The sequence below is a fragment of the Trematomus bernacchii genome, unplaced genomic scaffold, assembly GCF_902827165.1.
Source record: "Trematomus bernacchii unplaced genomic scaffold, fTreBer1.1, whole genome shotgun sequence".
NCBI lineage: Eukaryota > Metazoa > Chordata > Actinopteri > Perciformes > Nototheniidae > Trematomus > Trematomus bernacchii.
In genome coordinates this window covers 3,914,293-3,928,304 of record NW_022988097.1, presented here as the reverse complement: position 1 = coordinate 3,928,304, position 14,012 = coordinate 3,914,293, and the positions used below count along the sequence as shown (strand labels likewise).

General features: G+C 42.4%; 1 protein-coding gene across 2 annotated transcripts in view; it reads right to left on the bottom strand.

The window, feature by feature from the left end:
- Positions 1–13,585, bottom strand: part of LOC117475265 (serine/threonine-protein phosphatase 2B catalytic subunit alpha isoform-like) — a 39,650-nt gene extending 26,065 nt beyond the window's left edge. For both annotated transcript variants that reach the window (XM_034121443.1, XM_034121444.1), the window contains exons 1-2: positions 13,453–13,585; positions 1,441–1,641 (exon numbers count right to left, since the gene is read on the bottom strand). In XM_034121443.1, the coding sequence (XP_033977334.1) occupies positions 1,441–1,641; positions 13,453–13,477 (226 nt within the window). In that variant the 5' untranslated portion in view covers positions 13,478–13,585. The remainder of the gene's footprint in view (positions 1–1,440; positions 1,642–13,452) is intronic.
- Between the last annotated feature and the right edge of the window lie 427 nt (positions 13,586–14,012).

Genomic DNA, 14,012 nt, shown 5'->3' with positions numbered 1-14,012 from the left:
TGCCCTGCCGTGCTGCCGTGGTGCCTTGAGCAAGGCACCGGACATCCCCCTTCCCCCCTCACTCCCATTGCTCCCCGGGTGCTGTACAATAGCTGCCCACTGCTCCTAGTACTAGACTCCTGGTACTAGGATGGGTTAAATGCAGAGAACACATGTGTGTGCTGTGTGCTCTGCATGTGTGACCATTAAAGAGGGTTTCATCCCTCTCTATTCTATCTACATGTGTAACACTTTTGTAGCATTATTGTGCGTTGAGCCCCAATGGGAATTTTGAAGTTTTTTAAGAAATATTGTAGATAAAAACGCGTATTCATTTTCTTATTAAGAGTTACACGAGAAGACTTATTAACAGTATCCTGTTTGTAAGGTAAGTATTAAAGGGGACCTATCATGCAAAATGCACTTTTTTATGTCTTTTATACATAAATATGTGTCCCCGGTGTGTCAGGGAACTCACAAAGTGTCAGAAAATCCGTGCGCAAATCTCTAAAAACGGGGGTACAATTAAGCTGATCCAGATTTGCCATCAGAGTCAATGCCCGACGTGTTTTGGACGTAATGTGGTCTTTGTTTACATTAGCAAGCATCGCTAACACTCAGAGCTAAGCTGTACTGGAGAGAGCATGTATAACAAGTAGGATCGCGCATGAGGATTTTTTTTCTTTTTTTTTTTAAAGCTTTATACACCGAATCAGCACTTTAGTAACAGGGCTGAAACGAAGGGATATGAGGCATGGCTAGAATGGGTGATCTGTTTGGTATTTTGAGCAAAACACTTCATCGACATGTTTTTTATATATTTGTATATATCTGAGACCTATGCTATTGCCTAAATAGCATGATAGGTGACCTTTAAAATATAGCCATCAACCAGTTAGCTTAGCTTATCATAACGACTGGAAAAGAGTTAGCCTGCCTCTGTCCACATGTAGCAAAATTGAAATATATAGTTATATACTATTACACTATTATATATTTATATAAATATCTTGTTTGTTTAATCCGTACAATGTCTTAAGTGTAACACTTGCAGTTTGACAGGAGGTATTTCCGCTGATATTGCTTGGCCAGAAATAGTTACTAGGCAACTGGTTAAGACCATTGTTAAAGCTACAGGAAGTAACTGCTCCTTTCGCTAATAAAATGCACATAGTGCAGCACCTCTTACAATGGCAAAGTTATGTTTTTAGATGTTTTTCTCTATAGAAATGTATAGATGATATAAAACTGAGCTAGCTTTTTCCCACAGTCTTCAGTCTTTACGCTAAGCTAGGCTAAGCTAACAGGTTGCTGCACCGGTGATACCAATTGTAATGCTTGGAAAGAAGTGAATACACAAAGGTTTAGCGTTCCAATTTTCTACTAAATATCCTGTTATTGTTCACCAGAGAACAGACTGGTCCACACTCAATTATTCCACTCTGCATCAGTATAGCATACCCGTGACTGGCGCCTCAATGTCCAACATGGTGCGCTCCTGGCGCAGGATGGCGGCGCCCTCATCGATGATGCGCAGGGCCACAGCTTCCTCCAGTCGGCCCTCCTTGGTGAGGTGAGCTTTGAGCAGGTCCACCCGCGGCCGGCCCTCGGCATCAAACACCTCCTTCATGGTGAGCCGGTGGGCCAGGGGCAAGGGGACCGCTGGAGGTTGAGGTGGGGAGTGTTGAAAATGATAAGGAAGGAGATGGACGTGAGGAGAAGATGTGGAAAGAGATTAGAATGAATGATGCAGGAAGGAAGGTGGATTGAATTTGGCACATATTTAAGATAAAGAAGGTGGAGGAGAGTTCGAATGGGTGTATGGATGAATGGTGAGTTCGATTATGGAGGGAATGACAGGAGTTAATGCAGAAGAAAAGAGAAGAAAATATATTATAATGCAGAATGTGATTCATTGAGATTTCCTGTCGTCTTCATCGTGATGCCCAAAAATGTCAGAGGCCCTCAACCCTCACCATTACCATGATCACACCTCTGCTGCAGGCTTTGACTCTGCATGTGTGTGTGTGTGTGTGTGTGTGTGTGTGTGTGTGTGTGTGTGTGTGTGTGTGTGTGTGTGTGTGTGTGTGTGTGTGTGTGTGTGTGTGTGTGTGTGTGTGTGCGCATTTATGTATGTGTGTTATGGAGGCCTAAGTGGGTTGTATTGAAGCAGGGGTTGCCAGAGTTATCAGGGCTGCCTGCCTCTGTTCTGCAGTAATGTCTCTCTGCCTCTCTGCCTCTGTTCTGCAGTAATGTCTTTCTTACATAATGAAGGCCCCCAGGGCGCTGCTGGAGTGGGGGGTTGACTGACGACAGGGGTGATACAGCAGGAGCGCACAGCTGCACGTGAGGAGTCACATACACACATGCGAAGACACACTTGTGAAAGCGCACACGAGCGGTCTTAACAAACTCAGTAGCAAGAAAACAAAAGGCAGAGGCGCAGGGGCGCATGCGTACATCATGTATGGCACAATGGCGTTAACACACATGATCGTGTGAGTGAGACTACAGTGGTACACACATACAGGCTCATAAAAAGGTATTGTTATGCAGGATCCACAGAGCCTGTTGGAGCCCCACCAGTGCTAACACAGATAATGGCCTAGATCACAAACTAAAAACTAGGCCTGGCTCTCTCTCTCTCTCTCTCTCTCTACACACACACTGTCACTTTTTCTCTGTTATGCACTCTCTCCTCTTGCCCCTTCTCAGTTCCCCCCCAATTTTTCCCTCTTCTTATTCTCTTGTTGCTTCCCTCTCTTTCAGGCCACAGTCTCTTCAGCAGCATATGGCCTGTATTTCTAAATGAATCTGACAAATCGGTGACAATCAACATAAATCAGTGCTTTATGTGTAATTAGGAGGATTTTAATCAAATGTGCACGTGTCTGTTGATAAAAATTACTTCTGTGAACGATACAGTCATTGGGTCATTGGGTTATTGGGTTACACTAAAAATATCCATAAGATTTAAATAGGATTTAAGATTCAACTTATTGTCATACAGGTACTATGTAACGAAACGGTTTCTCTGCATTTGACCCATCCTAGTGTTAGGAGCAGTGGGCTGCCATTATGTACGGCGCCCGGGGAGCAGTGTAGGGAACGGTGCCTTGCAGTAGCACTTGGTCTTTCCGGGACTTGAACTGGTGACCTTCCAGTTGCCAAGCCAAGTCCCTATGGACTTCGCCACCACCATAAGCAATTTAACAATGCGGACACACCAGAACATGCCAGGACACTTTAACCAAATTGTATCCCAGACCTTGTTCTGTTGTTAATTAACTCATCAAGTACTTCAGTTCACACTGGCACTAAAAAGTGTCACCTCATGTGTCCTGTCACTTGTGATCTGATCTCATTTCACCTTTCTTTATGTATATAGGCACGTATGTCATTTCTGGTGTGTGTCTGTGATTCAATTCCAGTCGTAAGTCTCACCATACAGTCTATAACCATACAGTATTACAGAAACATCCGATTACATTCTGAAAAAGCACTGCTATGTCCGAGTGCCGATTACGGGTGTTTTTTTGCTCTGCCAGACTGCGATATGCGTGAAATAATTAATGTTTCAAGCACATTTTATGAACATTAAAATATAAGGTTTTTGTCTATAGACAGTTTTGCCGGAACTCCACCGACAATGCCACTGTCACCTTTGCTCAGAAACTGCGGCACAAGCAGTATGACTCTTACATCCAAAATATAAGATATACATTTGTGGTGCTATACTGTCATTGACAAAGCTAAAGACTAAGCGCTTAATCTGCTCATTCAAAGGACGCCAGCTAAGTAGGAGGCTTGTGGCCCAGGTCACATTTAAATACACACTGCTAAAAGAATGTGGCCCTATGCGACCCATACCACTCAGACTGTGGTCTGCGTGGTTGGATCTCAATGTGTCCTCCTCAATGCTTCTTGGATGCAATCACATCTGTACTTGGAGTTGTCCACATGTGATTGGATCACAAAACATGCATGCTAATGTCGGTCTGAACAGGGACTCAGGATGCCCTCAAGTAGCTAATATCACCTTAGGGCTACACAGGTCAGCCTTTCCCCAAAAAGACACTTTTATGCACACATTTAAGACTGACCACAACACGTAAGTCATGCCAAGCTGAAGGGTCTGTTTGCCATTGATAGACAACACAAGGTCTACATGGTATAACCACTTTTGCAATTCAGATTACAACTGATATGTACTTGCACTACAAAAGACAGAAAAATAATTACTTATGACTTCATATTTATTTATAAAAAAAGGAAACAATAGGGCTCAGTCAGTATGTGGTTAATCCGCCTCCATCATTGAACTGTTCTGTCTTGTACGACCCCGTACAGTGCTGTACTGTGCTACAAAAAGTACAACTGACAAAAAGCTGCATGCACAGTAGAAAAAAAGCTACTGTTTTCGTGTGAAGCTTGCACACATACATGAACTCAATGTCTGTGTATTTATAATTCTGGTTTGAGGTAAAACTGAGGCTCCTGGTGTGTGTGAGAGAAAGAGAGAGACAAGGAGTGTGAACATCGTAAATTGTGTGAGCGGTGTGAAAGTAGGGCAGGTATGAGAGAGTGGAGAGCAGCAGAGCTTGGGGAAGGAACGATACTTGGGAAAACTATACTTGGCAGTTAGGGGATGGAGAGAGAGGAAGAGTCAAACCAAGAAGGTCTTTTGCACCTGACGACTGACTATTTGATGAGCGCCCAATTTAAGGGAAACACTTCTGGCTTTCAGAGAAACTTGAGAGGTTCAAGCGAGCATGAAAAGGTGGAAGACTCAAAGCTGTCTGGGGTTTAGAGATTTAAATTATGAAGCATCTGAATTTAATATTGCAATGGGAATCTGTGGAACATGTTGGTACAGCTTCTTCTTCTTCCTCAAATCACATTTTTTGGCACAAAATAGGGAATCTCGCTAAAAAACAATGGAAGGCGTTCTGCATTATGCAACATAATTTGTAGGCCTTGAGCACAACATTAATGCAAAGGAAACACATTTATATTTAATACAGCGCCCACATTTATAATCTACAGTATATGCATTCAGTAGTACAATTTATCATTGCACGTTACCGGTTTGTGGGACAACTGATAGGCCTGGATTATGTATTTGTATCTTTTTCCTTTAACATTCTAGACCAAATCATATTTAGGCTTTAACTATAATAACATTAAGATGCTAAAATGCTAATGTTTAGCAGGAATGTTTCTTATGGTCACCATCTAGCATGAACAGATAGTAGAATTTATTTTGATCAAATAGTAGCACTAAAAGAAATATCATAGAATAAACAAAGTGGTTCAGACTCATCCAGTGGGCACCATGAGATACCAAATTTCATAGCAATCCATCCAGAAGTTCAAATATTATAATCTGGAAAAAGTAGCTAGACATGCTGCTACGTGGCTAAATAATCCTAGATTATTACACGTACTGACCTCTTAAAAAAAAGGGTGAAATCATTGGAAATGTTGGGTTTCTCTCTTAAACCCTTGTGATTAATCAATACGATTTCACTAATGAGTACATTTTAGTTTTATATGGGAATATCAGAAAGAACAGTTCGCTTTCTTTAGGCAAACAAAGTTTGAGCTCCTAAAATCAGTAATCAAATGAATAAACAAAGGATTACTGTGTAACAAATTCGGGATGACAAAAAGAACAGACCACAGACACATTGTGTTCTTGAGTTTTGAGCTGAACAAATTATGCCCACAGACGGCTCAAAATGCTGAGTAGTTCTAAGTGTTCTGGTGTAACCAATTTAGTTGTTTTTGAGACGGGAGATCTATCACAAGTCTGGGTAGTTTCTTGTTGCACAAGCAATGACGCAGGCTTTGCAGCGAGAAAAACAAGCAGCAGGGTTTTTCTGCTTTCTTTGCAACTGTTGTTGAGAAAACAACCTCATCCACAAACCATAGAAAGCTTTTAGATCAGTTTACTTAGATGTAAATGTGTTTGGTAAAGCTTGCAATGCTCTCAAATGCACATGGTACCAAAACTGTGGGAATTATCCTGAAATAAGTCTTTCTATGGTAAACTTGAACCCAACACTGTCTTTAGTGTAAAGAATACAGACATTACCTCCATTTCAACACCGAGTATGACTCAGTTGTGTTTCAACCACTATGATATCTCTCAGCGAGTTAAAGCAGGAGGAATTTTCCTCAGTAGCACTCAACCTTCATGCTTCTCTAGTGGAACTCATCTTCTTTTAGCTCAGTCGGATATTATTGTCTAGTTTTTCTAAAGAGAACATTTACTGTTACACATAAGGCCAACCCTGTTTACACTTGGTACTTGGTGATAGGATCACAAGTGCACGGAGGTAATAAGCCGACAAGTGTAAGCTACCATCAAGACGCATTGTGATCAAATCACTCCCACGTCTTGACAAGGTTGTCTCAAACGTATTTAGCCACATGTGTTTTGTAGTGTCAACACTATTGAGTTAAGAAACGTCCCTGAAAAGCAAGTTACAGGAATACATATACAGAATTCTGCAAGCTGAAGGTGGAAGACATTTCTAGTTTGAAACATATCACACAGTGTCATCCTGTTTGACTGTAAGACAGCTACTAAAAATAATATTCAAGTCTTTGTTTAGGTATGAAGTGCAAATCTTTTACAATGGGTATAACCTTGACTGAGACAAACATAATCAACTGGAAGCTAATAATAAGGGTGGCCCTAGCCTACAATACAAATCTGCCAGACTTAGCTTAAAGCTAATAGGTTGAAATATTAATTATGATATATTTTTGTAACTTTATCTGTCAATTTTGAGCAGTATGAGTCCAAACGGTTTGGCTTTTGAATACCTTGCCAAACGACCGTAGTTGAAAGTTAGCTATCTACCGGACACAGTATTAGCAGTGTTAGCTCAAAGATGTTAGCTCAAAGATGTTAGCTCAAAGATGTTAGCTCAAAGATGTTAGCTTGGCGTACAGTGAGTGCCCCACTACCTGAGTTAAGTGAAGGTGGAAAGTATGTCTTTCAAATGCTGCTCTAAAGCCTTTTTAAACACTTTGTGATGTGTTTCAACCTTGTGAGGGGAACTCTGACATTGCACTCTAAGCGCTATCTTGTCCGATTACAGATGATGATCACAGTGAACACTTGCTGAGGTGCAGCCACATGGAATAAAACAGAACTATCCTTTTCACAATCACATAATGCATCGATGCGTGTGTCTGCAGTGAGCTGGACCAGGGGGTGTACTGTAAGATGAGCAAAGAGGTGAAAGCATTTTCAGCTTCTCCTCTAATGTAGCTGCACTCCCTGGTGTGGAATTTATTAAACGCCAAAAGGTGCAAGCTCAGCCAAAAATCTCCACATCAGAGTGCAGGGAGGGGGGAGCCAGGGAGAAAATCTATGACACAGCTTTCAACCAAATCTCCTAAATTTGTTTGGGCTGGCCTAATAGCTTAACTGGAGCAGAATCTAATCAGAATCACCTTGTTATTGTGTGCATCCTCTCTAATGGCTAAAGTTAATTATGGGGATATTCAATCAGTTTCAATAGCACAGGAACACCATTCAATACGACAGTGGTGCAGGACAGAGGGAGTGACAGCAAGTGAGAAGCTGACAGATTGCAGGAATGACTGAAGGAGTCACCCATGATCCATCTGTCCTCATTTGTGTCTGTCCAAAAATGTTGCCAAAAACTATATTGGTACCTCATTAAGGGTGAGACACTACAGGCTAAAATATTGTTGTTGATTCACTACTATAATGTAGATGTCTGGGCTATTTAGCTACCATAACATGTCTTCTGTTAATAACAAAACATCAAAAAATACATACTTAAGAGTTTATTTGACTAACTTTGTCTATTTGTGTTTGCACTTTTCTCCTTCATTCATTAAAGGTTAGCATTAGCCTAACTTAGCCTATGCCTTGTTTTCACATTGAAACACAACATTAGGTAAAGTTTCATGAGGATATTGAAAAGTTTCTAGTTATACCCTCTGGCTGTCAGATTATTGCAAAGAAAATTAATTAATGTTAAGTGCTGAGCAATACATAAACCAGTCATTTAAACTGCTATGACTGACGTGGTCAAATCTGTATTCATATTAAGTATTTACAGAAGCACATACTGTGTGAACATGTGCTAAATGCATGAATCTAGTCATTACAGTGCAATACTGTGCGTGAGCAGACTGTATCCATCTGGTGTTCATCCAGCGCCATCAACCAGAAATAATGGCAGGCCTGTGTGTGTGTGTGTGTGTGTGTGTGTGTGTGTGTGTGTGTGTGTGTGTGTGTGTGTGTGTGTGTGTGTGTGTGTGTGTGTGTGTGTGTGTGTGTGTGTGTGTGCGTGTGTGTGTGTGTTAGATGTGTGCCCTCTGCAGGACCTCACTTAAATTGATCACTATATTTGAATGCATGCTTCTTGATTGATATTAAGCTTTCTTTGCCTCTTTACTTGCTGTAACACATGTAAACTTCCCATCTGTGGGACGAATAAAGGTATTCTGACACACACATCTCCCCTTATCACTTGATCCCACTGCCTGTCTCTCTATGAACATATGAACAAATGAAGGAGGGATAAACTGAGGGGTTTACGAACGAGTGCAGCCAATGAGAAGACGGAGAGTAAACATTGGGGTGTATGAGAAAGGAGAAATATGACTGTTCACATGCATAAAGTTTGTGTGTGTGTGTGTGTGTGTCTGTGTGGTGTGAGTCTCTGTTTATCTACCATCTTTGACCCAGATCCGCTAACATAGATCCATGGGTCTTTGAAGGTGCTGGTGGGGGGACAACGAAGGATGCGTTTGAAGTTGTTCAATTAATGCACAGTACACACATGAAGGACCATCTGTGCACACACACACACACACACACATGAACAGAAAAAACAGCCCATCCCCTAACAGCCTGTCCTCATTAGACAATCCCTTTCTCTCTCCCTCTTCCTCTCTCGATCTCTCTGGAGTACCTACTTTATAAATAGCCCTTGCCCTGCCACCCTCCCCACAGGGCACACAGACCTGTCAAGGTGGAAACCCTGTCTCACAAGGAGAATACCAAAATCCAACGCACACACACCAAAGCTCACAAGGTACTCGAGGGAAGTGTGAGGGAATGGGACAGCATGTTACACTAAAAGGAAATATGCCCAGTGTGCCCCGAGCATTGCCAGAGGTGATGTGTATGCATGTGTTTGTGTGTGTGTGTGTGTGTGTGTGTGTGTGTGTGTGTGTGTGTGTGTGTGTGTGTGTGTGTGTGTGTGTGTGTGTGTGTGTGTGTGTGTGGGGGGGGGGGGGGTGTGTGCATATTTTATATGGCTCCACTCAGCTTCGTGAGTACTCTTCACACGTTCATTGATATGTTTAGAAAGTTACAACCTACTGTATCAATTCTGCCTTTGCACATTGTATCTCGGAATGGGTTTTTTCTCAATGAGAGGCCAGCTGGCTATGCCTGTGGAGTCAACAAGATATTAATAATGTCTGAAAGGCCAAACTAAGGTCAGTGTTTTAAAATGGCTCACAGTTATTTTTTACAATATATTAGTAAACTATTGTCTGAGCATATTTTTAGTAAGTTGCACTGTATGCACATTTTCCATCCAACTTTAAACACCAGGTGTCCACCAAAGTTAGTGAAATTGTCTTTGTCTCTTTTCACGATAACCAACATTTAACCATTTATTTTGTTTGTACCATCCTGATATTAGATGTACATCCCGCATTAAGTGAGCCTTATTGCCATGAGGGGAAACCAATATGACCAATTTCTCCATTGTAACTTATTAAGAGGTTTACACACAACATAGTAATATTTTACTTGCTTGCTTAGGCCATGCACTGTAATAGAGGTTAAAGGCAGAAGTGGGAGAAGTACTGAGATCTTGTACTTGAGTAAAAGTAGAAGTTACAAAGTGAAGGAATACTTTGTTACAAGTAAAAGTCCTGCATCAAAATGTGACTGAAGTAAAAGTAGACTTAAAGTACCAAAAATACTCATTATGCATATTGGTCCATTTCAGAAGTTGTGTCAAGTAATTACCTTTATAAAAAATAAGTTTTCTATGTCTAGCAACACAGATCTTCTGCAGCTTAACTAATCAAAAACTGTGCATTGGACTGTGACTAATATCTTTCTGTATATGGCCCACAATTAAATCCAGATTGCTGTCTGAGGATATGATTGAAGATATGATTCAATGGGCATCAAGTGAGGGCGGTGGTAATGACCCCTTCCACACTTCTTCCCCCATACTTCCGAGTCTCATACCTGGACTAAACCCAACACACATCTTACATCTAATCAACCTAACCTGAACACAGCCTTCAACTTTTTTCCGAATACACATCTCTACAGTTCTGTGACACCAAATTGGGCCAAATGCGTAAAGGGAGCAGACAGAGGGAAGCAATGATCCCTTCACGGACCATGACCATCTTCAAATTTGAACTTCATTTTGATTTAAACTACCAACTGTAAAGTTTTGTATCTGTATGTTTTTGCATCTTGCACAGTTGCAACGCTATTTAGTTGACAAAAGTCTGCAGGAGCCCACAGACTAGGTGAACAAGATTCCGGGAAGGATCAAATTCTCTCTTAATTGTTTTCTCAGGCGCTTTAGTGCATTGGCACACTATCCAATATATGACAAAACATTTGGCAGCACACACAGAATGCTAATTAACCATGGGACAGATAGTATCATAAAAGTGACAAGTCAGAGGCTGGATTCCAAATGTGTTAGTTTTATCCTCTCTGGAATACTCAAAGAGATGAAGACAAATCAGCAAAGATACTCCACTCTTGTGGATTAGGTGTGCCTTGTTTTTAACAGACTAACACCATGTCCAATTTGGTAACAGAAAGTAAATACTTGCAGTTAGGACTCGTTTGTATGCGCATTTATGTTAACTCAAGACTCATTTGAGAGCCATTACAGTCATCATGAACTGTAATAAACTGCGATAAATTGTGTGTTGGATAATGATTTTAATGTGCTGATTTTACTCTATTATCATTGCTATCATTGTCTTTCTTACACTACAAAGCTCGACTTTTCATGGAAGGAAAATGATAGCTAATTTACACTACTAGCTTACATTTAGGTGAACCAGTGGGCAATGTCAGTGAGTGAGCAGGCACATTATCAGGGCTAAATGAAACACAGCCATGATAACGGTTATGATTCACATCGTTCGACAGAAAGAGCAATTGGGTTGCAAAATATTGAAAGGTATTTCACACTTGTCCTACATGTTTGTAGCAAGCGTGTATCACTGTATTATTTGATGTCCTTCTAAAACCAAAAGAGACCTCCCCAAATTGCTTGCTCAGGTATTCAATTTACAACGATAAAGTGCTCTTATTCTCCACTCTTACATAACACTGCCAATTTCCACAGCAGGTAAACTTGATGCGCTTTGTAATGCCATGTGTTTTCTTTTTACTACACTTTTGGTACCGGGTAATTTTTTCCATTTCTTTTTTCTACAATATCTCTCAAAATATACTGTCCTGCTCTAGCCTGCCCTACTGTGAATAATGACATTTGTTGGAGACAACTTTAATAAAAGTTATTGAACAAAACTGATATCTAAGAGTCACATTCTAACATTTGGGCTGCTTGTTTTTCACACACACCGACAGGTTTACATGGGGTGTTAGAAATCCATTGGTTGAGTCAGAGGATGCTGCCCTGCCACTCAGCAGTGTGAAACACTCTATTGTTTCTTCTTTTGCTCCCTCTTCTCCTTTTTTCTCCCCCTCTGTCTCATCCTCCATCCCTCCATCCCCCTCTTTCTCTCGCTCTGGCTACTTTACCTCCTCCGTGGCCTTGTCACATTCTCTCCTTCCTTGCCTCTCTCCCTCACCTCGCCCCCACACTCTCTGTCCATTCCTCTCGCCTGTCCTTTGGCTCCATCGCTTTGCTCTCCTCTCCGCTGAATATCACTAAAAATCCATAAGGTGGGGGAACTACCGGGCACAGTCCATCCGCCACGAGTGACGTCTCGTTGACTGATGCCCCCCATCTCTCTCCAGCTCGCACTTAATCATCCCCACCTGACTGATGAATGGCTGTGTTGTCTGGCTGCGTGTTTGTTACAGAAGGTGCATTTATGTGTGTGTGTCTGTGTGATGGATGATGCATGAGGATATAGGCTGTTTAGTTTGTTCCAGGGTTGATGCAGCTGAGCTTCGGTGGCCTAGCTGCATTACAACACACATGCACACAGAAATAAAGATTAGTACAAATAATAGACTGTATATATAAATGAAAATATATATGAGGGGGAAGCTACGGAGTTGTGGGGTAAGGCAGATAACAAGTGGATGCATGGGGGGGGAGTGTTAATTGAATCGCAGTCAGTTAATTTAAGGGAATCCAGATTTCGTAGCACCGCCCTGCCATACCATACATGCAGTTTAACACACACTGGCTATAGGCGCGAGCACATGCAGTCCTGAAGTCGTATACGTGCAAAAACTGCAAGAGCCCCCGCTTGCCCCCCAGCCCTCCCCCACCCCCTTCCAAGGCACGACGCACGCACGGAATACCGGGGCATGCCCGAGAGACGCATCCAACTGTCAGCTCCGCTTCTTCCGGCAGAGAGACCTTGAGAGTTTATTAAGGGGGGAGCCAGTGGGGGAGACATGCACCGTCGCATGTGACTGTGGCCAGTGTGCGTGTGCCTTGTTGTGACCCGATAAGCACGGCAATCTGTGCAAGCTCCGCGGATCATAACCCGAGCGGAGCCCCCTCCTCGCCTCCCCCCATATAGGCTATAGCCGCCCACGCGTAAAACGCCTGAAACAGACCCTCTCATATACACATTAAATATTCCATGATCCGGTGAGGCAATAACACCATTAGAGCAGTAGGCATGGTCGTCATCCGGCTGTATGTGCTCGGGTATACGCAGCATCCCTACACTCACATTGTGTCTCTCATTTGACACCCAGGGAAGCGAGAGGGGGAAGCCAGGGAGACCTTTTTCGTGGAGGAGCGGTACGCACGGGAGAAGCATAAATCACCCGCTGACATTCAGGCCTTACAGAGAAAACGTCGACTCTTAAATCCACCATGAGCACTCGTGGTTTTTAAACGTCACATCAGGTAGATTTCATCTAATAGGCCTGGAGGATTAAAACCAAACTCGCGGGTTTGAAGGTGCGCACTCGGCCTGGCAAAGTTACCAGCCTACCTGCCGTGTCAACCTATCGATGACCTGACTCAAGATTTGGCGAGAATAGAACTACATCGCTAATACCACCTTTGATCACCACAAAGACGCGCATTTACAGTCAATTAACACCAAGACAGAAAGCTTACAAAACATAATTCAGCCTCCGAGTCACAAGTCCCAGCATCCTCCTCTCCCCTTACATCGCTGCTTACATTGCAACATCATCCCGTGACACAATCCACATCCACAGCAGCACCACAACACCAAATATAGCAGTTTACGCGTATTTACCTTTATGTCTGGCTTTCGCTGTCATTGTCACACTTCTTGATGTTTCATTGGAACAAGACGCTCATCTCCACTCTCTCCCTTCCCTGCCTTTCCCTCTCTCTATCACTCTCGGTTGTGTGCCTCTGTAGGGTGTTATTATTCAATAACGCGAAACCACCGCTAGGAGTGGAGCGCGTAAATGGAGCTCGCATGTATGCAGCAGCACAGGGTGTCGCACAATAGCTCTGGCTATACATAGAGGAGGAGACATCCCCCCTCGTTAGAAAATGGGGTAATGCCTTGGTGAGGGGGTGAATTATAATAGAATAACGAGGGAAGACCCCGATTATGGTGTGGATACCCCCCCTTTCCCCCTTCCTTCCCCTAAATAGGGTCAAAAGCATATGCATAGGCTTCTTTTATTATGGTGCTAGAATAAGAAAAAAGGGATGGACTCAAATAAAAAAAACGTGCTAATGATACACACTGGTGCTACAGGGATGCAAACTTAAACAAATAGGCGGGGTACCAAGCTGCTGTGTTGGCATGCTTGGATCCGAAATGTGTTATTTGTGTGTCAT